The sequence below is a fragment of the Cynocephalus volans genome, chromosome 2 (assembly GCF_027409185.1).
Source record: "Cynocephalus volans isolate mCynVol1 chromosome 2, mCynVol1.pri, whole genome shotgun sequence".
NCBI classification, from domain to species: Eukaryota; Metazoa; Chordata; class Mammalia; order Dermoptera; family Cynocephalidae; genus Cynocephalus; species Cynocephalus volans.
The window spans coordinates 77,889,606-77,912,854 of NC_084461.1; the positions used below are offsets into that span (position 1 = coordinate 77,889,606).

Here is a 23,249-nt window from a genome sequence, read left to right on the forward strand (position 1 = left end):
TGGGAGCGTGGCGACGCTCCCGCCGTGGGTTCCGATCCTACATGAGACTGGCCGGTGCACTCACTGGCTGAGTACCGGTCACGAAAAATACAAAAAAAAAAAAGAAAAAAAAAAAAAAACAGATCCTATATATTGAACAACCTAAAGCCTCTACAAAAAAAACTCTTGGAGTTGATAAATGATTTCAGCAAATTTGCAGGATACAAAATCAACACACAAAAATCAGTAGCATTTCTATTCTCCAATAGTGAAAATGCAGAAAGAGAAATTGAGAAAGCTTGCCCATTTACAATAGCCACCAAAAAAATAAAATACTTAGGAATTGAGTTAACCAAGGATGTGAAAAATCTCTATAATGAGAACTACAAACCACTGCTGAGAGAAATTAAAGAGCTCACAAGAAGGTGGAAAGATATCTCATGCTCTTGGATTGGAAAAATCAACATAGTGAAAATGTCCATACTATCCAAAGTAATATACAAATTCAATGCAATCCCCATCAGAATTCCAAAGACATTTTTCTCAGAAATGGAAAAAGCTATCCAGGCATTTATATGGAATAACAAAAGACCACGCATAGCCAAAGCAATTCTGAGCAAAAAATAAATAAATAAAATAAAGCTGGAGGCCTAATACTACCTGACTTTAAACTATACTACAAAGCTATAATAATCAAAACAGCATGGTGCTGGCATAAAAACAGACACACTGATCAATGGAATAGAATAGAGAATCCAGAAATCAATCCACACACTTACTGCCATCTGATTTTTGACAAAGGCACCAAGCCTATATGCTGGGGAAGAGACTGCCTCTTCAGCAAATGGTGCTTGGATAACTGGATATCCATATGCAGGAGAATGAAACTAGGTGCATACTTTTCACCATATACTAAAATCAATTCAAAATGGATTAAGGAATTAAATATACACCCCAAAACAATAAAACTTCTTAAAGAAAACATAGAAGAAACACTTCAGGAAGTAGAACTCAGCACAGAGTTTATGAATACGACCCCAAAAGCACGGGCAACCAAAGGAAAAATAAACAAATGGGATTATATCAAACTAAAAAGCTTCTGCACAGCAAAAGAAACAATTAACAGAGTTAAAAGACAACCAACAGAGTGGGAGAAGATATTTGCAAAATATACATCTGACAAAGGATTAATATCCAGAATATACAAGGAACTGAAACAACTTTACAACAAAAAAACAAGTAACCCAATTTAAAAATGGGCAAAAAGAGCGACATAGGCATTTCTCAAAGGAAGATATACGAATGGCCAACAGACACATGAAAAATTGCTCAACATCACTCAGCATTCGGGAAATGCAAATCAAAACCACACTGAGATACCATCTCACTCCAGTTAAGATGGCTAATATCCAAGAGACTGTGAATGATAAATGCTGGCGAGGTTGTGGAGAAAAAGGAACTCTCATCCGTTGCTGGTCTACAAAATGGTGCAGCCTCTATGGAAAACGGTATGGAGGTTCCTCAAACAATTGCAGATAGATCTAGCATATGAATCAGCTATCCCACTCTGAGAATATATCCAGAGGAATGGAAATCATCAAGTCGAAGGTATACCTGTTTTCCAATGTTTATTGCAGCACTCTTCACAGTAGCTAAGAGCTGGAACCAGCCCAAATGTCCATCATCAGATGAGTGGATACGGAAAATGTGGTATATCTACACAATGGAATACTACCCAGCTATAAAAAAGAATGAAATACTGCCATTTGCAACAACATGGATGGACCTAGAGAGAATTATGTTAAGTGAAATGAGTTAGGCAGAGAAAGCAAAATATTACATGTTCTCATTTATTTGTGGGAGTTAAAAATACATAAATAAATACACAAATAAACTGGGGTGGGGGAGGGAAGAAGACAAAACAATTACAATTCCTTGAAGTTGATACGACAAGCGAACAGATATGAGGTTTTGGGAGGGACGGGGGAGTGGGAGGTGGGAGGGAGGTTTCGGTAATGGGCCACAGTAATCAACCACATTGTATATTGACAAAATTAAATTAAATTAAAAAGAAAAAAATAATTTACATGAAATAAATAACCTGAGAATAATTGAAGAAATAAAATATATTTTAAATGTTATAAAAATATTATAAAATCAAGTAGAATATCATTGGAATTCTTAAAAGAAAATGATGAGCATTTTGTTACCGCTGAAGCCTTCTGAGCTCTGATTATTTTCAAATCAGGTTGTCAGTAATTTTTCTTTTTTAATATTATGGTATATTGTATCTCAAATACCATTTTTATATGTATATTAGTACTACTGAGTAACATAAAAGACTTGAATAAATACAAAATTTTACCTTGTTCTTCAATAGAAAGATTCAATACTACAGAGTCAACCTCCTTCTATTAACCTATAAATGCAATGTAATCCCTATCAAAATACCAATAAGTTATCTTGGAGTCTTTTTTACGTTGACAAAATGATGCTAACGTTCACCTGAAGAGTGAACATGTGAGAATGGACAGAAATTTTCTGAAGAAGAAGAAAAATGAGGGGTCTCATTCCACCAGATATGAAAATATATTTGAAATATACTGTGAAGTTACAGTGATTAAAATAGGGTGGCACTGGTACTAGACATTCAGTTGGATGGAACAGAACAGAAAGTGCGGAAATAAACCCAAGCACATACGAAAATTTTGTATTTGAAAAAGGTGACATTTGAAGTCAATGGGTACAAAATTATTATTCAGTAAATGGTGTTGAAACAGCTGACTTAACCATTAGAAAGCAAAATAGAGTTGATCCCTGTCTGAAACCCTAGTCTGAAATAAATTCTAGACATATCAAAAATTTCATTGTAAAACTGAACCTGTGAAAGTAGCAGAAAATGTGGATGAATCACTTTTAATATGTAAAGTTGGAGTGGACAAGTTCTTTCTACAGCATCAAACAAATGATTGATAAACTTGAACACATGACAGTTCAAATGAAATTTCTCTTTGTGTATACCACAAGCAAGGTCAAAAGACAGCTAACAGGTGTGGGGAACATTTGTGCAAATACATGTGTGACGAGAATATTTTTTTCAGCACTAATTATAATAATAACAAAAATTGGAAAAAGTAATAGCCATGAAGAGGGGCCTGATTAAATAAATTCTGGTGTATCCATAAAAATTCTGAGGTATCCATGAAATATATCCCAAAATATATAAATATTTCACGTTTTAGACTTAGTTACAATAATGAAATGGAGAGTAATGAAACAAACACTGAAAATGTAGATAAGATTACAAAATTTAGCAAATAAAAATAACGGATGCCCAGTTAAGTTTGAGTTTCAGATAAACAACAAATACATTTTTTTAGTATAGGTATATTGCACATACTTATTGGGAACATACTTATGCCAAAAAGTTATTGTTTGTTTATTTAAAATTAAAATAGGATCACCTGTACTTTATCTGGCAGTCATTCATTCATACATACCATATGAAATTATTATACATTCTAAAATAACCTCAAATTCAATAGTACATATTAGAACTTCCAAGTACTGGATAGAACTTCATTCTATAAGATTTTGTATTTTAAGTGAAATTGTTTCATATTTGAAAGTTTTATTTCCCTCAGATTCTAAATTCTAATCTACTCAATGGATTATATTCTAATTTACTCTATATGATATATTTATTGTTAGCAAGATTTCAATAAATCTTAGACATTATATACACAGTAGAGGTGACTACTTACTTATGCTCAGATGATGCAAATGTTTTACCAAAAAGAACAACACCTTTACATGGCTTACTGGAAAGATATTTTGGATAAAATCCAGCTGTGGGATTCAGGCAAATTTTTGCTATGACATAATATTCTATGCCCTGATTTTCCCAGGCATGGTGCAATCGATTTTATTCTAAAAGCCATCTGCTGCCTTAATAACATCAGTTTTTTAAGACCCTGCTGGATTTGATAGGCTAACTTTTAATTTCTTCAGGTTTCAGTTTCCTGGTTAGTGAAGCTTGCAAAGCCTGAGTCAGGAGGTGTTGCCTCTAATTTTGTGTTCTGGAACACTTGAGAGAGCACAGGGATGATTTGTTCTGTGGAAGTTTGACAGACCATCTCCCATCTCCGAGGGTCTACATTTTTGTTTTCTATCCTTACAGCTTTTTAATTTTTGCCATGGTTGAATCAGGTCTTCTACTTGTTTGTAAGCCAATTTTGATAATTTTGGGAGTTCTTTGTTTGTTTATGTACAATGGTCTTTTAAAGCCACAAAACACAATATTTCTTATATACTTTTTAGTATTATATATCCTATACTTCAAGATTACTTTTTATGTTTCATTTCTTTTATAATCATACTAACAATGCTTTAGACAATGCTATATTGTACTGGCTGGTTTTTTATTTCATGCTCGCACCAATTCTGGCTCACTTGTCTGTGAGCTGAGTCAACGTGTGCTGTTATTTTTAGACAAGCGAGAGATGTTGTGATTCGGTGCAGGGTGACTAGCCGCAGTACCTCCTAGGCTTGGCCAGTCACCAATCCTGTGCCCTAGGACAGGTTTGTCATCCTCTTTCTGCCTCAGTTTCCTTATCTGAAAACAAAATCTTCTTCACAGGATTGTTGTGAAGATTAGAGAAGTTAATATAAAGTGCTGAGAACTACTAAGTGCCCATACAGTCTGTGACAGAAATGGCCTTTTTGTTTTAGTTTTGTGTGCTTTACTTAGAAAAACTTTCTGTTTCTCTTGGATATGAATGAACGTTTGGGCAGCTCTAGAATTCTTGGATCACAGCCTTTAATTCTGAAATTTCTGCACATGTTGCATTGCTGGCTTCTAACATTTTATTTTCAGAAAAGTCTGATGTTAAACTGAATTTTTATTTCTCTGTTAGTAACTTTTTTCTGTCTGGTTTATGGTATGTTTCTTTTTCACTTTTGAAATAATATTTTTAAAATCACCCAGATGCATCTGGTGTTGTCTGTTTTCCTAATTTTCTCTGGTAAACAGCAATCTCTGCATTTTTAGACATGAATATTTCTTTTGCTTATTAAAGAACTGTGTGATTTGTTTGTTTGTTTAATCCTATCTGCTCTTTTATATGCTTGTACCTTGGGGATTTGTCCTAAAATTTGTCCTACTTGTCTGTTATCTTTTCTCTGAGTTCTGGAAGATTTTCTTGAGCTTATTTTCCACTTATATTCAGTTTGTTTCAGTATCCTGTGGGCTGTTCTCTGTCTCCATTTGTAATATTTGCACTGTTAAATTTTTATTCTGTACCTTTTGTTATATTTTCTTTGTGGATTATTCTCCATTCTTCCTAATTATCTTTGAGATGGCTACAATTATAAATTCAGGTCTTCAGTTCTGTTATGAGCTTGGAACTGTATTAGATTACAAAGTTATAAAAAAAATATGGGGAACACAAGTCACTTCCTCAATGCGCTCATTTAGTAGAATCAGCAGAAAATACTTTCAAGGTTGTCATAAGTTCATTAATAATGGTACGAGCAGGTTACAAAGAAAGTGATAATGCATGTTGGAGGGCGGGGTACAGTGTATGAATCATTGAGAAAGTGATGACTTTTGGAATTTGAAGAATAGAGACTTATCAGGTATATTAGAATGTAATGAAATAAGAAGTCAATGGCTTCACACCCAAGCTTAGTCAGACAATAAAGATGCTGTTCTGATCATTCTGGCTAGGAAAAATCATGAAGGTGATTTTTTCTCTTTCTCTCCTTGTCTGTCAAACAACACATAAGCCAGTCCTTTCAAATAAGAAATATACTTACTGAAATAGGCAACAGTGCCAGGAGCTCTGGAATGTTCTTGGTTAGAAAAGATTTTCTCATTCGGTGCTTTAGGAATTTAGTGATTTATAGTGGCTTCTCCTCATTGTAAAACAGATAATTAAGAATAACCTTGCTCCTATTAGAAACAAGTATTCTTGAGGTATTTATTTCCTTATTTGTTGGTCAAAAGAATAAGAATCCTTGGGATAGACGGAAAAGTGGAATTAATTATAACTCATGAAGTTAATTATTATAGTTAAAATTAAAGATCCATGCAACCATTTGGGGCTTTATCTAATGATAAATAGAAAATATTTTGGTGATTATGCCTTTTCTTTATAAATAATTACTTATAAAGTGCAAATGGATATATTTGAAATATAATTTTGATACCAATTTCTGTTAAATTCTTCATAGGCTTTTCCTTATTTTGTTAATGTTAATAACTGTAAACAAAGAACACATGTTATATATGCATTTATATCATTTAAGAAATTTATTTTTGAATACATATTTTTATACTTGGATTTTTTTTCCAGATAACTTCTGAAGGAAAAAATCAAGCTTTCAGTATTGAAAGCCGAACTCTTTTCTATGAGATTCTTTGTGCTCTTGTTAACCCAAAGCGCAAGGACACTAGGGGATTCAGCCACTTTACTGAAGTGACTGAGAATTTTGCGTTTTCTCTGCTGACTGGTATTACCTGTGGCTCTCCTGGTGAAAAGTAAGTGTCTTTTAATATATTAGTAATACCTTATGTATATTTCTTCACTGTTTACAATGCCATTTGTAATGCAAATTGACATTCAGATGATGTAACTAAGAATTATGTGGTTGATGCATTGTACTTATTGGGTAAATGAAGTTAATTATTTGAAGAAAACATAGCAGCTACATCAAGAAAAATAAGAAGGTGGTTGGAACCTTTTAGGAGTGCTTTGATGTGCTATTAATTGTGCTTCTCCCTGGAGTTGTGATTGTTTCATCCATTGGAGATGGCTCTCAGTGTTGTTATTTCATGGCAGAAAGCCAGCAAGAGGAAAAGGAAAAAATAAAATGTGGCTCATGTTCATTATTAACTTATGATTAGTTTTATTACTTCAGATGCCACGGTATCATAAATTATATTCATAAGATGAATTGGTTCATTGTAGTACAAAGACCAAAAAGTGTTTTATTTCCATTTAACATAAAAATGGCTAATAATAGAACATGGTTGGAAATTGAGACTCCTCCCAATTCTCACAGAAATGTATGTTATCTAAAAAGCAATGACTGTTATATGACCATTATTTAATGGGACGTGTATGGTTAAAAGTGTTTATAAAAATCTCCGTAGATTTTATTATTCACTGCTGTCATCAGTGTTCATTAAGTCACATGAAATTCAAAGACAGTTTGAGGACTACATTTAAAAAAATCTTCTATGATAATTTAAATTATATCTTTATGGGGCTCTACATGAGCTCTACAGGTTAATTAAGAAATCAGTTGGATATGTAAAACTTTTGTTTAGTTCTTTGATGAAAATACACATGAAATCCAAAGAGGTAGTCAATCCATATATAAAAGGATTACAAGAGAGAACAAGATATAAAATAACAACAATAATAATAGTATAAATTATATTAACTGTACTTCTGCTATAATCCTGACATTGTATTTAATTGAACAATATGAATCACATCTTTTGTAGGTAAAAACAGCATAATATTGAAAATTTCATATGGTTCAACCTAATCCTTGCTACAAATTGTACCTACATTATTTTATTCTTACAAAAGATCATTTTAAGTAGCTATACAGGATTAGAGTTAAGGTTTTTGTTATTCTTATTTTCAGAGGTGGAAACTGAGGCTAGGGACCTTACACAGTGTATTTGTCCATTTCTGTTGCTTATAACAAAATACATGGAACTGGGTAATTTGTAGGAAAATGTAATTTATTGCTTACAGTTTCTGAGGCTGGGAAGTCCAAAGTCCATGGAACATGTCTTATGAAGGACTTCCTTGGTGGTGGCTTCAGCTACATAGGATATTATCTTGCGAGATGGCAGAAGCAGAGAGAGAAAAAGTCTTCATGTGTTTTCCTTTTAAAGCCCTCAGAACCACTCCCCTGACCACCATTATTAATCCATTCACTCCGGCATGGTCCTACAATCTAATCACCTCTTCAAGGCCCCACCTTTCAATTACCATAATAGGATTTCTCACCCTCCACAACAGTTACAGTGGGGATTAAGTCTCAGTGAGGTGGTGGGAGAGGCACACAGCTTACCAAGAGCCACGCAATTCGTCCATGGTGAAGCTTGCACTCAAATCTCAGGCCTACTTGACTCCATAAGCCATGCTGGCCACCACACCATGTTGTCAGAAGAGATTGTAATCACCAGCTTTGTAAAAAAAACCATCCCCTAAAGCCTTATGGCTCCAGAGTGCTCCAGACTTTTGTTCCAGATCAGTGCCAGGGTGTGACTTGAGGTTAAGGTACAGAACCAACATTCCCTTACCTTGTACTCTTCCTTTAACCCTGATCTGTGAGTCCTCGGGATTGAGGTTTTCTTAATGAGGCAAATCAGCAAAGTATCAGAAAAGCCTCCCATGCCCATTCAGGAAGCCCCTTCTCCAGTCCTCAGCACTGCTCCGAAACATCCATCTGAGACCAATGGTTAGGAGTTCAGCTCCTTAGTGCCTTTTATAAATGTCTTCAGAAACCTGTGAAATGGATCGTTTATTTGGGTGAAATAAGTTTGCACTGAGACTGACCACAGTGTATGTGTGTGTTTATGTGTATAGTCAAGAAATATCTGCCATTGCTCTTCTCCTTTCGAACTATGTTCAACTGTGTTGTTCAATGAAATCAAATAGTTTATAGCTTTGCATTCCCATAACCCCATTCTTCTCCACTTGTTTTTCCATATTTCTGCAAGATCACCAGGACATTGAGGTTGTCTTAGAAGTGAACCATTTTCCCTGCTGTGAATGTTGAGTCCCATATCTGTGCTCTCAAAGGCCAAGCAAAAACTCAAAAGAGTATAAAATGCAAAAAAAAGAGTGGCCTTTTCTGTCTCGTTGCCTAAAGTATTTATAGGGCCACAGTGTCTGCCACATGGTAGATTCTCAATGGTTATGGTATAATGAGTGAAGAAAATGAATAAAGGAATTAATATGTTTTCTGCCATGCACTTTTTCTAAGTAGACTTGCCTTTCATTTTGAGTTGTGCAGGAAGAGAAAACATTGTGTGCAATAGCAGTCAGGCAAGAAATAGCATGATGTGTTTGTAGAGAGATCATTTTTTTACAGGTTGAACATAGAGTAAGCTAGGTAGGGTGTGTGTGTATGTGTATGTCTGTGTGGGAGAGAGAGATAAGAAATCAGACAGGATTTTAGAGACATTATGTTGAGAAGAGTGTAAAGGTTAAAGAATAGGGCAAAGCAAGGAATAGGAAGACTACATGGGGATAAGGCAAGAGAAGATGAGGGCTAAAATTAGGCAGAGGCCTAGGAGAGTGGTACCTTGAAAATAATTAGGTGGTAGAATTAACATGATAGTGACAAACTGAACATAGATTATAAGAGATCAAAACTAGTTTTTTTACTCAGGAAACTTTAAAGATGTTGATCATTATTTATACATTGCCTTAAGCAATAGCAGGGACATCTCCTGAGAGTGAAGGATTTGAGAATAGAGCAAGGATATTGAGGAGAATAATGGAGTCTAGAACAATCAATTGGAAGCCAAGTAAAAACCATGGCAAGTGGCATTGAAGGGCTCACTGAGGTTGGTCAGCGTGGATTTGTAGTAATGCTAAACTACATGCTAATGTGTGGGTTCCCTTCTCTCTTTAGCCTAGGTATAAAGCAGATTGTGGGATTGATCAAGGTGAGTACATTTGAAGGGCATAGATGTAGGAGGTTAAGGTATCAGGGAGAGTGTAGTTATTGATAAGTAAGAGGGGCCAGAAATTTGGCACACTGGTGTCAAGTTTGGTTAGAGTCACTGCATGTAGTATTGCACTTAGTTTGCCAATATAGTGGAGTTCATGGTGGCACTAACTGGACTGAATCTCAATAGATTCCCAGTGGGGGAATGGGAAAGGGGGAGTGCATCCATGTGGCTGAGGTTCACTGGTCTCAGCCACCTTGTGCTTGGTCAGGGGATCTTCAGTGGCAGATTTAGGCACCTGTGAAGATATGGAAAGCTGGATGGGGAGATTAAGAGATGAGTTTTTGACACACTGTTGTGGAAGTATGTGTGGCCCACACAAATTGAGGTGTTTCAATAGGAGGCTTGGACATAGGGACCCAGATCCCTGTATGAATGAGTGGATTAAAGATAGATATATGAAGGCACCAATTGAAATAAGGTGGTTAAAGTCATGGAAAATATTTTTTTGTAGGGAAGGTGTATAACTAGGGGAAAAAGTTAACCCCTACCCTTTCCTTTTTTCCTTACATCTTCCATTTAAAATTATCTGCTCCATTTGGGGGTCTTGACAAGGTATCATTTAGATCCATGACCTAATTATACATAACTCCACATTTGTTGTGGTACATATAACATTGGATATTTAATGTGTAAATCTTTCTCTAATATACCAATATTCTCTAAACTTTTACAGGCCAGTTTCAGATCTGATTTATCTTTGTATATCCTCATTATTTGCAAACATGATGTGTCAGTCCACGAATAGGTTGCATCAGATTCTCTGGAGTACTGGTTGCAAATACAAATTCTAGAACCCCCTCCCTGAGTAAGGATTCTGATTTATTGAGTCTTGGGTGTAATGTAGAACTCTGTACTTGAAAACAGGCTTCCAAGTGATTTCAACACATGCAGTTTTGGAAGCAATTTCACAGAGTGCATGACATTATACCTAGGAGATCTTCAAAACAATTGTTAAATGAATAACAATCACTGTACAGGGCTGGGTTTTTTTTTGTTTGTTTGTTTGTTTTTTAACCAGTCAAATGGTTATATTAGCAATGCTCTGATGGGTTAGAAAAGCGTGACGTAAACTCTTGATGAAAACAAGGCTCTAGATACATACAGTTTATGATACTCTTAAACAAAGCAGAGGGTTTCAGTTTAGTGGGGGACACCCTTTCCTCAACCATATTCCACCAATGCTGATGTGACTAACACAGAAAAGTGCATTTTATAGCCATAGATTATTATTATTTTTTTAAATTAATTAATTTATTTTTTTTTTTTGTCGTTTTTTCGTGACCGGCACTCAGCCAGTGAGTGCACCGGTCAGTCCTATATGGGATCCGAACCCGCGGCGGGAGCGTCGCCGCTCTCCCAGCACAGCACTCTACCAAGTGCGCCACGGGCTCGGCCCGTATTTTGATATCCATAGAACAGCTTTCAAAAACCCGTGTTTTAGGTTACAAGGAGGAACAGGTAAGGGGATGCAGAAAGTTCTGTGCAAAAATGTCACAACAGTTAACCATAAAAGAACTGAAGGCATATGCTATCAAATAATTTTGGATTGGTAGTGTCATTGTTATACGTAAAGAACAGAGTTCCATTGTAGTGCATTTTAACAAATATAAGAGGAAATATGTATGCAAGCACATGCCATTTTAACAAACCTTTGCTTTTCTGTTGTAGAAGCAAAACCATCCTTGACAATTGCCCATATTTGTCAATATTGGCTCTTCACTGGTATCCTCAGCAGATCAATGGGCATAAGTTCGAAGGAAAGGAAGGTGATTATATTCGGATTCCAGAGAGGTTATTGGATGTCCCAGATGCAGAAATGATGGCTGGGAAAAATACATGTAAATTAGTCCAGTTTACAGAGTATAGCAGCCAGCAGTGGTTTATAACTGGAAACAGTCTTCCTGCCCTGAAAAATAAGGTAATTTATCATTTAAAAAATTATGTGTTTAGAATCTGGTTTTTCCTTAGCAGACCCCCTCCAGATGCATTTGTTTGATAAGATTTTTGGTCAGTGCTATACAGGGTGAACTAATATGAAGCGTGTTTCATCTTTAGGAGCTATTTTCAGTTTGCTTTCAAAATAGTTGGAAATATTTCCTTCATGTTATATTGAGTAAAATATATGTAAAAGTGGAGAAAGTGAAAAAATATAGCTTTCGCTAGCATAGTGTCCTATTATATACCTCGTCTTGATGAAGTCAGCCACTTGTAGTCAAAGTGGGTGTTGTCAGCTGAAAATTGCTGAGTGACTGACGTGGAAGGAGAATGTGCACAGAGGAAAGCCAGGCAGATATCCTTCATTCATAAGTCAGCTAACTATTAATAATGGAAGGAAACAAGTGACTACATTCACTAGAAAAATGAAGTCAAGTTCAGAGTGGGAGACTCAGTCATAATGCCAATTGGAAAAATGTCATTAAATTTCCTGTTCCTTTTGACATTATAGGTGTTATCTTTGAGTGTGAAAGGTCAGAGTTCGCAACTCCTGACTAATAACAATGAGGTTCTCTACAGGATTTATGCTGTTGAGCCTAGAATTGTTCCTCAGACTTCTCTGTGTCTCCTATGGAATCAGGCTGCTGCAAGGTACTTATTAATAATTGTTTAAAATCAGAGTTTTGTCCTTCCCCATTCAAGCACCACAGGGCCTTATTTTTTTTGTACTGAACATAGATGGTGGTCTCCGGTGAGACTTTAGACTGGAGAATTACCTCTGCAATAAATAGGACCAAGCAGCATAGAAAATCTAGCATTGTTCAGATGACAAATGCAGCCAATCAATTTAAATATGTGTGTGGCATATTATTAACTTCATTATTACTACTTTTTTGGGTTGTAGCTTGAGTTCTACTCAGTTCAGATAACCTTCCCAAAGTTATTGGTTAATTTGTTGGGCAGGAAAGGAAACTCCTTTTTTACCCCTTCCATCTGGGCTTATGGTTGTGGAACTGATGCTGCATGTTTATAGGTATCAGCAGGGATTTACAGTTGTAGTCCACAAATGGCTTGGAGCACATTTTGGGGTTAAAGCCATGCATAGGAATGGGAAGGAGAGTGATTCTTTCCTTTAATCTCCTTGGCCTAAAGTTTCTGAGCACTTACTCTCATTTGGAGCTCAATCAGTGCTGCAGGGTAAGGCAGTGCTGGCCTCTAGGGTCCATGTCAGTCACTAGATTATGTTCATTACTGAATTTCAGCTGCACAAACTAAAATTCTAAATAGGTTTAATAGCTTAGTTAGGTAACCAACTGTCCTCCAAAACACCAAAATTCTGGCTAGTCTTTCTTTCTCCATGAAAAAAATTTTCAATTGGAATTCTTAATGCCCAATGACAGATCTTAAATCTAGTGCATAGATGCTCTGTAATCCTCAATGTATAATTAGTAATGGATGTTTCAAGCTTGAATCTGTAGTTTTGGTTAGGAAGTTTTATGTCTTTAGGAAAGTAAAGGAATCGAGGGGCACTAAAAGGGAAGAGGCTCAGTCATAGTCACTGAGGAATGCTCAGAAGGCTTGACATGTGACTGTGTTTGCTGTAATCATGACAAAGTTTTTGAGCTGAATTAGCCAGACTTCATAGAAGGAAACACTTGAAAGAACTTTGGAACACATATGTGTAATATAAGTGGCTCCAAAGTAGAAAAAAGATAAGGAAGGAATCTGAGAAAAGCATGCAGGTGATTTATGTGGTTCAAAATACAAGGACTTATGAAAAAGTGAGGAAGGGTGAACACTACATGTATCATGGCTGTGTTGATCTTTGGAGATTTTTGAATGATAGAGAAGAATGTCTTCCATTGAAAGCCTCGGGTACATTTACTTTGGGTTAGGTAGGGGCTGATACTACTCTGTTGAGAGGACCAGCTTCTTTGGTACCGGGAATGCCTTGGCAGGTTTGGTTCGTATTTAGACTGCTTCTTAAGGTTTTTTGTGGGATCTGTTGTGTCATGTCCTGAAGAAGATGTTCTCTCCAGTGTTTCTTCTTGAAAATGTGGTCTTCTTAAACCTTTAATAAAGAACACTTAAGTTCAGCAAGTTGTTTTTTAGTTTTAAAAGCTATCTCAACACCTATTGATGAAAGAGTAATAGTGACTGTCGTGTTTTTGCCCTAGCTGGTTGTCTGACAGTCAGTTTTGCAGAGTGGTTGAGGACGCTTCAGACTATGTGGAATGTGCCTGTTCACACATGTCTGTGTATGCTGTCTACGCCCAGACTGACAACTTGTCTTCATACAATGAAGCCTTTTTCTCTTCTGGATTTATATGTATCTCAGGTCAGTGGCAACATTTTTCAGTCAATAATTTAAAATATTTATGAGAATGAGAACATGTCTGTTTTTCCATAGTCCTTTTATAAATGTAAGATGCAAACATACTGTAATGCATCAACACTAGGAGAAAATAAACTTTCCCATTGTCTTATTCATGAGTTCACACACAGACATTATGGAGGGCCAATTCTGTACTGAGAATACAGTAAAGAATAATACATAGTTTCAACTCATAAGGAATATATAATACAATGTGCGATAAAAGCTAGATAATAGGAAAGGAAAGACTACAGTGTACAGGGCTGTGGTTCAGAGGGCAAATCCTGCAGTTAGAATGTCAGCATTGTGTGAGATAGTACATTCAAAGAATTTCATATTATCATTAATTAAAAAAAAAAACTTACCCCATGGGTTGATTTGTATTCTACAACTTAGGAGCTCTAAGTATGCCAACTACTGTATTAAAAAATAAAATTATCTTTCACATTCCACATCTAGGCTCCATTTCTGGAAATAATAGGAACTTGAATTGTGTTAATGTCTGCCGAACTATTCACCTACAGCTTAACTATAGAATCATTCTCATTTGCTGTATTAATGATATGACTGGCAGTCTGAGAATTCCTTAGACTATATTCTGTCCCCCACTTCCACCCATTCTGTGCCCTAAGTTGCCGTTTACAGTTCCACAGCTGTTTCTGTGAACAGTATGCTATATAGAGAACTGGGTGTAGGGCAGTAGTTAAAAACAAACTCTGGACCCCCAAACTGCCTGGGTTCAAATCCTGGTTCTGCCATCAGGTAGCTGTGGGACCTGGAGCAAAGTACAAACTTTCTCTATACCTCAGTTTTCCTAGCCATAAAATATGAATATAAATTGCGTCTATGTAACAGGGTAGTAAGTATACAAATTCAGACATTTCTGATATTCTGCTTTAATGATGTTTTCTTCATAAATGTGATTATCATTGAATGCATGTCTTTTTTATTTGGTGTGCAAACAGTTTTCCTAATAGTCTTTATCTCTTAGCAAGTTTTTCTGCAGATAGAATCAAGTAATTAATTACTGCTCCTTGTTCTGATTGCTGAAATCTTTTAAATATAATTTCATTTTATGTAGTTATAAATTCTTCTTAATTTATGTTCATTCTGAACCTAACTTAGATTCAATAGCAAAAATTAATAATTTCTTATTTTTAATAATATCTTTCATAAAGGATGACATTTGATTCTTCTAGGTCCAAATGGTTTCAAAATCAGATGTAGATATTCTATTTTACTTTAATGCTAATATATTTGAAGAGCAAAGAAATTTTATAGAATTTTGAAATAAAACCCAAGGGTACAATGTTGAAATAAAATCTAGATGTCATTTTACATGTTTCCTTAGAGACATAAATTCAAGTGCTTCTATGACCCACAAAAATTCTTTGCCTGTTTCAAACACTGAACATCAAAGAATTTTTAAAACTAAAGAAAGAATGTTATTCTAATGTTATAGAAAACTAGAAGAATTATAAGGTATTTCCTGAGAGAATCATTAATAAACATTTCTTCTTTGCAACTTACTCCAGAAAAGGCTGCATAGATTTGCTCATGTATTCAAGAACCAACACCTAAGTGTCAGTATCTGCTTTTATTACTTTTGACTTCAGGTCATATTTGAAATTATTGGGTTTTTCCCCTCTGTTCATGACATATTGTTATGAAGGTACTTCAAAAAGTTCATGGAAAAACAGAATTAAAAGAGAATACAAATCTTTCCATGAACTTCTTGAAGTACCCTTGTAAGTAATTGTGGATTCTGTCAATAAGGAGACATAAAGTTCTGCCTTTGTCCCTCAGTTTCAGCTTCAGGGGAGGATGAATGCCCATCCCTCTGATGCACTCCAAAGAACCAGAAAAAAGAATTTTATGTATCTTACATAAATCTTCTATAATTTAGGTCAGGCCACACTGAATATCCATCTGAATTTGATAGCATTTAACTAGCTCTTTTTACGATGTGTGGTAACATACAACTAGACAGGAATTTAACCTTTTTAAAAAATCAGAGTAGATCACAATGTACTGTATCAATTCTAGTTTGCAGTTGTGTTTACTGTACTGGAGAAAAACAACCATAATGGTCCAAGTGTGTGAAAAGGGCATAGAGGCCAAAAAGTTTAGTAAGCCTCAGCTTAGAAAGATGAAAGAAGAGGGTATATACCTGTGACTTAAAATTGTAAACCAGTGGACCCAGTGCCAGAAAATTAAACTAAGATCATTCCATTACTTGTTGTTAAAAAGATAGAAAGAGAGAGCAAGTAAAACACTTCTGTGTGCATTAGAATGTGGCATTGTGGAACTCAGCACAAAAATGACTTTGGAGAAATATAACTTTAGGTGATAATGCCATGATTTTATACTTTATTAAGGAACTTCAGCATGGTTTGAGGTACACATTACTAATTGGAGGATAATGTCAAAGAAGTCTGTGCTTTTCCATAACTCTTGATAGTGTATTATCAAAGATAGACTAGTGGATTGGACAAATCCTATAGTTTATACCATAATCTCAGTGAGACCCTGTAACATTCCATATTCCATATTGTTTTTGATGTCAGTAAATGAACTAGATCCAGTTGGATACACTGGTAGGTGAGTGTCCAATCTTGGATGGTTGTAAACTGAAATTAGAGCGGGTCCACACACTTCACGTTTCTTTCACTTCTTTTTTGTTCTCTGATGGTGGAGAAATCCTTTTACGCATTAGTCAAACTAAAGCTTTCCCTTTTAAATAGCTAACAGTTTCTTTTACTTTTTATGGATTACTAAGTGTATAAATGCCAACACAATATCAATTTTACAGTAAGTAACTATAAATAATTGTTTATAAATTGCTAAATAATAAGGCTTACAGGTTAAGTAAATTAACACAACCCAAAGTCCTTTGAAGCATGATTATACTTTTGTTCAGTATTTATTAAACTGCAAGAATATTCCGATTGTGCCTTTATATTGTACAAGATGAGATTCTGGTAGTTTTAGCAGAAAGAAAAATAACTTTGCCAGATGCCACCCATTCATTTCAAAATTATTTTTCAAAATAAGAGATATTTTCTAAAATTTTGTGTCAGGTTCTTCCAAAAACATCAAGTTCATATTCACCGTAATCATTGTCCTAAGATTGCCATTATGATTATGGAGGAAGTATATAAAGCAGCTTCTTTCTGACTATCAAATGGGGAGTTATTCACAAGAAGAATAGGGGGGAAAATGCTTAGGATTTTTTTTAAAAAAAAGCAATTTGAAGAGATAACTGTGGATGATATTAAAAAAAGTCAGAGTGCTTAGTTTTAATTCTGACATTGCATAAAGGATTTCTCTAGATTATGTACATGTAGGTGTATTGCTTAGGATGAATTTGGCTGCAAGTAACAGAAGACAACTCAAAGATATCTTATAAAAGTGGATTTAATTCCCAGATTGATTAATTCAGCACCTTAATGGTTTCATCAGGAGTCCTGCTTTTCATTTTTCTGTGATGCCGTCCTCAAAGATTTTATTTCCACTCAGCCTCTTCTCTCCATGGTCTTGCTTTGGTTGCAGCAGCACTACGTACCACATCAACAATGTCAAGGCTTGCCAAGGAAAAAGGATTTATCTGGGTCCTGTTTTAAGGGCAATGAGAACTTTCCCGGAAGCCACTTAAAATGTTTCTCCTCACATCTTTTTGGACCAGAATTGTATTCTGTGATCTTTTGTAAACCAGTCTCTGTTTGGGAGAAGATACAGATAGAAATAGAGAGAGACAATTACAGGGAGAGCAGCAAGTATCTTTTTGAACACTGCCCCAGCACAGTCCTTAACATACAGTAGTTTTAATAGCTATTTGTTAAATGTATAAATAAATGAATATACAGTGTTGATCTGATATCTTCCAATAATGAGATCTATTTTTGGCTATGTGTCAAGTTCATACTTTCAAGTGCCAAACCATATCATTTTAGCCATTTCTAGTGAAAATTCTTCTGAATTATGACATACTCTTTCTTGCTTTCACTCAGGATAGTTTAACATAGCACTCTCCAATAGAGCTCTCTGTGATGATGGAAATGTTTTGCACTGTCCAATATGGTCACCACTAGCCACAGGTGGTTCTTGAGCCCTTGAAATATGGCTGATTCAGCTGAAAAACTGAATTTTTAATTCTACTTCATTTTAATTAATGAGGATTTAAATTTAAATAGCCACATCTAACTGATGACTATTGTATTGAACAGTGCAGGTTTAACACCCTGGTTATCTGGAGGCTGGTCTCCTGGCGACATCATCCCTCTGGAATAATTCCTCTCTCCTAATACACAGAACTTGTGTACTTGAAGGCACTTCATACTGACTTTTGTTTGTCCCAGAAATCTTTTTGGGGTTGGCTATTTTCTTTTCCTGCCCTTAACTTTTTAGTAGCAGTAACCAAAAGGCATTTTGCTGACAGGAGAGTTGCAGGAACTTGGGACTCAATAGAGATGAGCAACAAAGAGCAGAAAAAGTGACCATTAGGGCCGAGCCCGTGGCGCACTCGGGAGAGTGCTGCGCTGGGAGTGCTGCGACGCTCCCGCCGCGGGTTCGGATCCTATATAGGAATGGCCAGTGCACTCACTGGCTGAGCCGGTCACGAAAAAGACAAAAAAAAAAAAAAAAGAAAAAGTGACCATTACAGCTAGCATTAGGTGAGAAAATAGCCACAAAAAAAAAAAAAAAAACTAAGCTAAAAATCTAACAGCTGATCCTCACTCATAAGTGGGAGCTAAAAAATAAATAAATAAACAAAGGAAGAAAGAAAGATGCAATCACAATAATTCATTGAACTTTCGAAAGGAGAGAACAGAACTGAGGCCACCAGAGGTGGAAAAAGGAGAGGGAGAGGGGGGGTTAGTGAGAAATTGGTAAAGGACCACAAAAAATGATTACAATGCATAAGGTTGAATATGCTAATTATCCTGATTTGAGCATCACATATTACACACAGGTATTGATATTCAATGCTGTATCCCCAAATAGATATGTACAATCAGTTATGTTTTAATAAAAAAAGAAAAAATCTAATAGCTGACTTAATAATTAAATAATGATAATTTTATTTTGTTTGGGTTTATCTGTAGAGAAGGCAGAGATAGACAGATGATAGATACATAATTTATTAATATTTTAAGGAAAATTTCATGGGAAAATGTACTAATATTTGTCTTGAGAAGGAGTAAACTTTAGTTATTTAAAAAGTATGCCCCATTCTTAAACGATGCCAAACAATAGAGATGTTTACTAGATATACAAATTCATATACAACATCATATATGTTTATATGCATACATTCTAATATTGTATTGACAGATAAGAAAGTCTTTAGTTGTGCGTAATAATGGCAAAATAATCCAGTTGTTCTTTAGAGGTTTTATTATCTAAAGCAAACATTATCAATGTTATCATTTTATTAAGGGTAATTTACCTTTTTTCTCACTTTTGAATCATTTAGAAATGTCATTTGGGTCAGTGAATTAATTAAGTGTTCTTTTCCAACTGAATCTATAATCTCCATAGTGCTAGGGAAAAGTAAAGGAAAATTATTCATTATCTGCTTGTTTTGTCTGCATAATTGCCAAGAAATCAGTTTTTAAAAACTGCTTAGAGTACATGTTTAAGTAATACCTGGAATTGTTATATTTTAATTTTTAAAGAAACTCATTCTATTTATAGTTATAACATTTTGTGCTTTGTGATTTGCATATTTATATTTAGGAATTTAAATCCAAAAAATTCTACAATTTTCTTAAAAGACTAACTTGTAAATTTAAAGCATATATGCTAAATACAGCTATTCAATTTCAGATAAGAAAATAAAAGATAAATATTTAGTATAGGGTGTTTTAGAAACCTGGTAACCGAAGTAAGTGTATCTTTAAATCTTAGGTATTCAATATCCTGTCCAAAGCCAGGTGAGTTTCCCTAGGCGAGGGCACAGCCTGCTTGAGGTTGTTAGCAACATTCTCCTGCCCTAAATAAAAAATGCATCTAGACAACCATGATACATTCTAGTTATAAGCTAGTAGAATCTAGTCCATTTTCCTGTCACTGGCTTTGGATCCTGAATGACCGTCAGGTGTCATGCTAGCATTTTAATTGAAGCTTAATATAATTAATTAAATATTTCTGAGCTGGTCAGGTGTAATTGTGCTAAGTTTATATCATGAAACAGGAGTATAATGGGGAATTACCAAGTTAAGGGGAAAGGCTATGAGTAAGCTCTTCTTCTGAACTAGAAAAAAACAGTTGACTCGTGCATTTCTCCCTTGCCCAACACTAACCCCCTTGCCTCTCATTGTTATCATGTACCACAATCGACTACAGTAAAGCACGTTTGTGATCATGTGGCTAACAATGAAAAAAATTGCAAACCCCAGTTTTTAAGTCCTTGTATTACACACACACACATTTACACACTCAACTTAAACCTTGAATTTCAGCTGGCTTTGATCATCCTGGGGAATACAAAGTGTACTTTAGTGAGTTCTGAGCATTGGCTCCAATATGTGCGATATCAGGCATTACTCTGCAGTTTCTGAAGATACACTGTGTACCTGTGTGGGTGGATTTTGGAGGCAGCCACCAACCTGCACACCTGTCTCAGAACACCCCATGGCAGCCTTCCTAAAACTGGATTGCTCCAGATTTCTTGGCCAAATGTCTAGGCCGAAAGCCTAAACGAATGCAAAGCCTCTTTTCCTGTGGTGAAGCTTTATCTACCTTATTAAAAATGTAAAAATAGAATTGAATTCTTTTCCCAAGAGAAAGTTATGAGAGGCATGTGGGTCTTTTTGCAGATGCCCAGTACACTTATGCCGACAAGTGGTATACTCTAAAAGTTTATTCCATGTCTTCAGAACAGATAATGGAAGAAAACAAAATGTTAAATGAGTGCACTGACTCCTGTTTGTCAAGGAGGCACTGATAAAATTAAGTGAGGTAATGCATGCAAAGTACATGGCAAGGCAGAATGCACATGACAATTGATGTTATGTTTCACTTATTATTAGACAAAATTACCCTGTTGAGGGGAGCATAAAGCTTAAGTGAAAAAGCAAATGGGTTACCATATGCAGCACATTTCAATTTAAAAATTTTAAAAATATGTATATACTCTACCTTTAAAATCTAGTACTAAAAAATAAAAGATCTGTGGACTGGTGCTGAGATTCTAACCGTCCCTTCAAAGTAGTGCAAATAGATGAATTCAAGTAGAATTAAAGATAATAAGAATAATTTTCTTCACACCTTTTAGAAATTTAGATGTTTAGGTTAAAAGTCATTGTGGAGGAAAAGAACACATTTTCTTTCTGGTTTTAGCACACCCAGTAGTGAAAGCCTTTTAAATTCATAATTACCACTGTTGTGAATACGTAACTACTCCTAATAGATAAAAGGAGTAATTACCAAACCTGAGTTTTGGTATTTCCATCCACAGTTTTATGCCTGAAAATCCTATTCTCCTCTCTGAATATCTCTATTTAGCCTAGTCACCTATTCTCAGGATATTAGACTGGAATTTGATTCTTTCTTAAATAATAAACATAGAAAACATTCTTTCTAATGTAAATATTGGAAACTAAGTTCTCCCATGGACCCCACCAAGGTCCTGAGGTATGGAGCTGGGGGAAGCCAAACCCAGCCACAGCCGGATAAAGAGCACACCAAAAACACCATTTTCATGCGGGTAGCCCACACGAGCCACTGCAATTGCCATGGCTGCTGCAAAAGCAGCTGGTCTCTATAGCAGCAGTCACAGCTACCGTGCAGGTGGCATGCCAGACTCTCAACTGCATTGACACAAGGAGAGGCACTAGCAGAGACCAAAAAAAAAAAAAAAAAAAAAAAAAAAAAAAGAGGTCCTCTCTTTCCACAAAGCACACTCCAGAGTAATAGAAGAAGCATCTGATTTACAGTAATAGGGGAGGACTTGATCACACCTGTCTCAATACCTCAGTACTAGACAGATCATCTAGGCAACAGACCAACAGAGAACAGTTAATCTATCAGATGGAGAGAAAAAAAATCTATGGTTATTAAAGGGTAGAGGGGGAGGGAGAAAGGGAAGAGGAATGGGGGATTAATAAGGGACATAAAAAATAAGTATGATTTGTAACAATGAATATCTTAATAAAAATAAATAAAATTTAAAAAAAGAAAACACAAATTTGTGATAAAACTATTAATCTATTTCATGTGTGATTTCTCTTTAGCTGGGGAGTGAGCATGTTGACATTTGAAAGTTAAGGTTATCCTTTGGGCTTAATTGATAAGTGTGAAGGTTTTATATGTCATGCAAAATGGAATAGATTGAAATTGCAATGGAATCTTTCCCAGAGGTATTGAGCTATGCAGTATAGGCAGGTGACAGGCCTGCCTTAACTGTCCCAGTAATTTTTGCTATGATACTGTTTGTTTCTTCATGGATTATAAAACCACACCTGGACTTTTTGTTTCTACAGGTCTTTGCCTGGCTGTTCTTTCCCACATCTTCTGTGCCAGGTACTCCATGTTTGCAGCTAAACTTCTGACTCACATGATGGCAGCCAGCTTAGGGACCCAGGTAGGAGAGCTCTGGCATTTCTGATTTACCATGAGATGTTCATGTTTATTCTTCTTTGATCCTTGAACTGAATGTTTAAGTAAAGTTTAACCTCACCTTAATTGAAATCAATTTGTTTAGCTTTGCAATGGAGGAGGATGCGGGAAGGAGAGCGGTATAAGGAAATGAGAGCGTGTCAGGCCTAAAAGACGTATTTTGTGACCTTTTTTCTACAGAGAAGAACCTTAATATCAACACTTGCAAGAAAATAGCTTCTTATCACAAAGCATCCTATATTAATTAATATGTGCTAAATATGTTACTAATTTATAAATATATTAAAAGGAAATATTTTATTTAACCTATTTGAATAAAATGTACTATGTTATAATTTCTTTATATGGAAGACATTAAGATAATGTACACTTTAAAATATCTGGATAATGTATATAGTTTCATTTACTATGAATGACATAGTTTGTAGAACATCATTTTTTTTCATAGATCTATTTTATTTATTTTTATTGAAACATAGTTGATTGTACGTATCTGTGGGGTACAGAGTTAAATATCAATACCTGTGTACAATATGTGATGCTAACATCAGGATAATTAATATATTCAGCATT

General features: G+C 35.4%; 1 protein-coding gene across 1 annotated transcript in view; it reads left to right on the plus strand.

The window, feature by feature from the left end:
- Window positions 1-23,249, plus strand: part of ADGRV1 (adhesion G protein-coupled receptor V1) — a 548,065-nt gene that overhangs the window by 206,531 nt on the left and 318,285 nt on the right. The window contains exons 78-82 of the mRNA XM_063086652.1: window positions 6,336-6,520; window positions 11,414-11,663; window positions 12,192-12,331; window positions 13,858-14,018; window positions 22,541-22,641. Coding sequence (XP_062942722.1) covers window positions 6,336-6,520; window positions 11,414-11,663; window positions 12,192-12,331; window positions 13,858-14,018; window positions 22,541-22,641 — 837 coding nt within the window. The remainder of the gene's footprint in view (window positions 1-6,335; window positions 6,521-11,413; window positions 11,664-12,191; window positions 12,332-13,857; window positions 14,019-22,540; window positions 22,642-23,249) is intronic.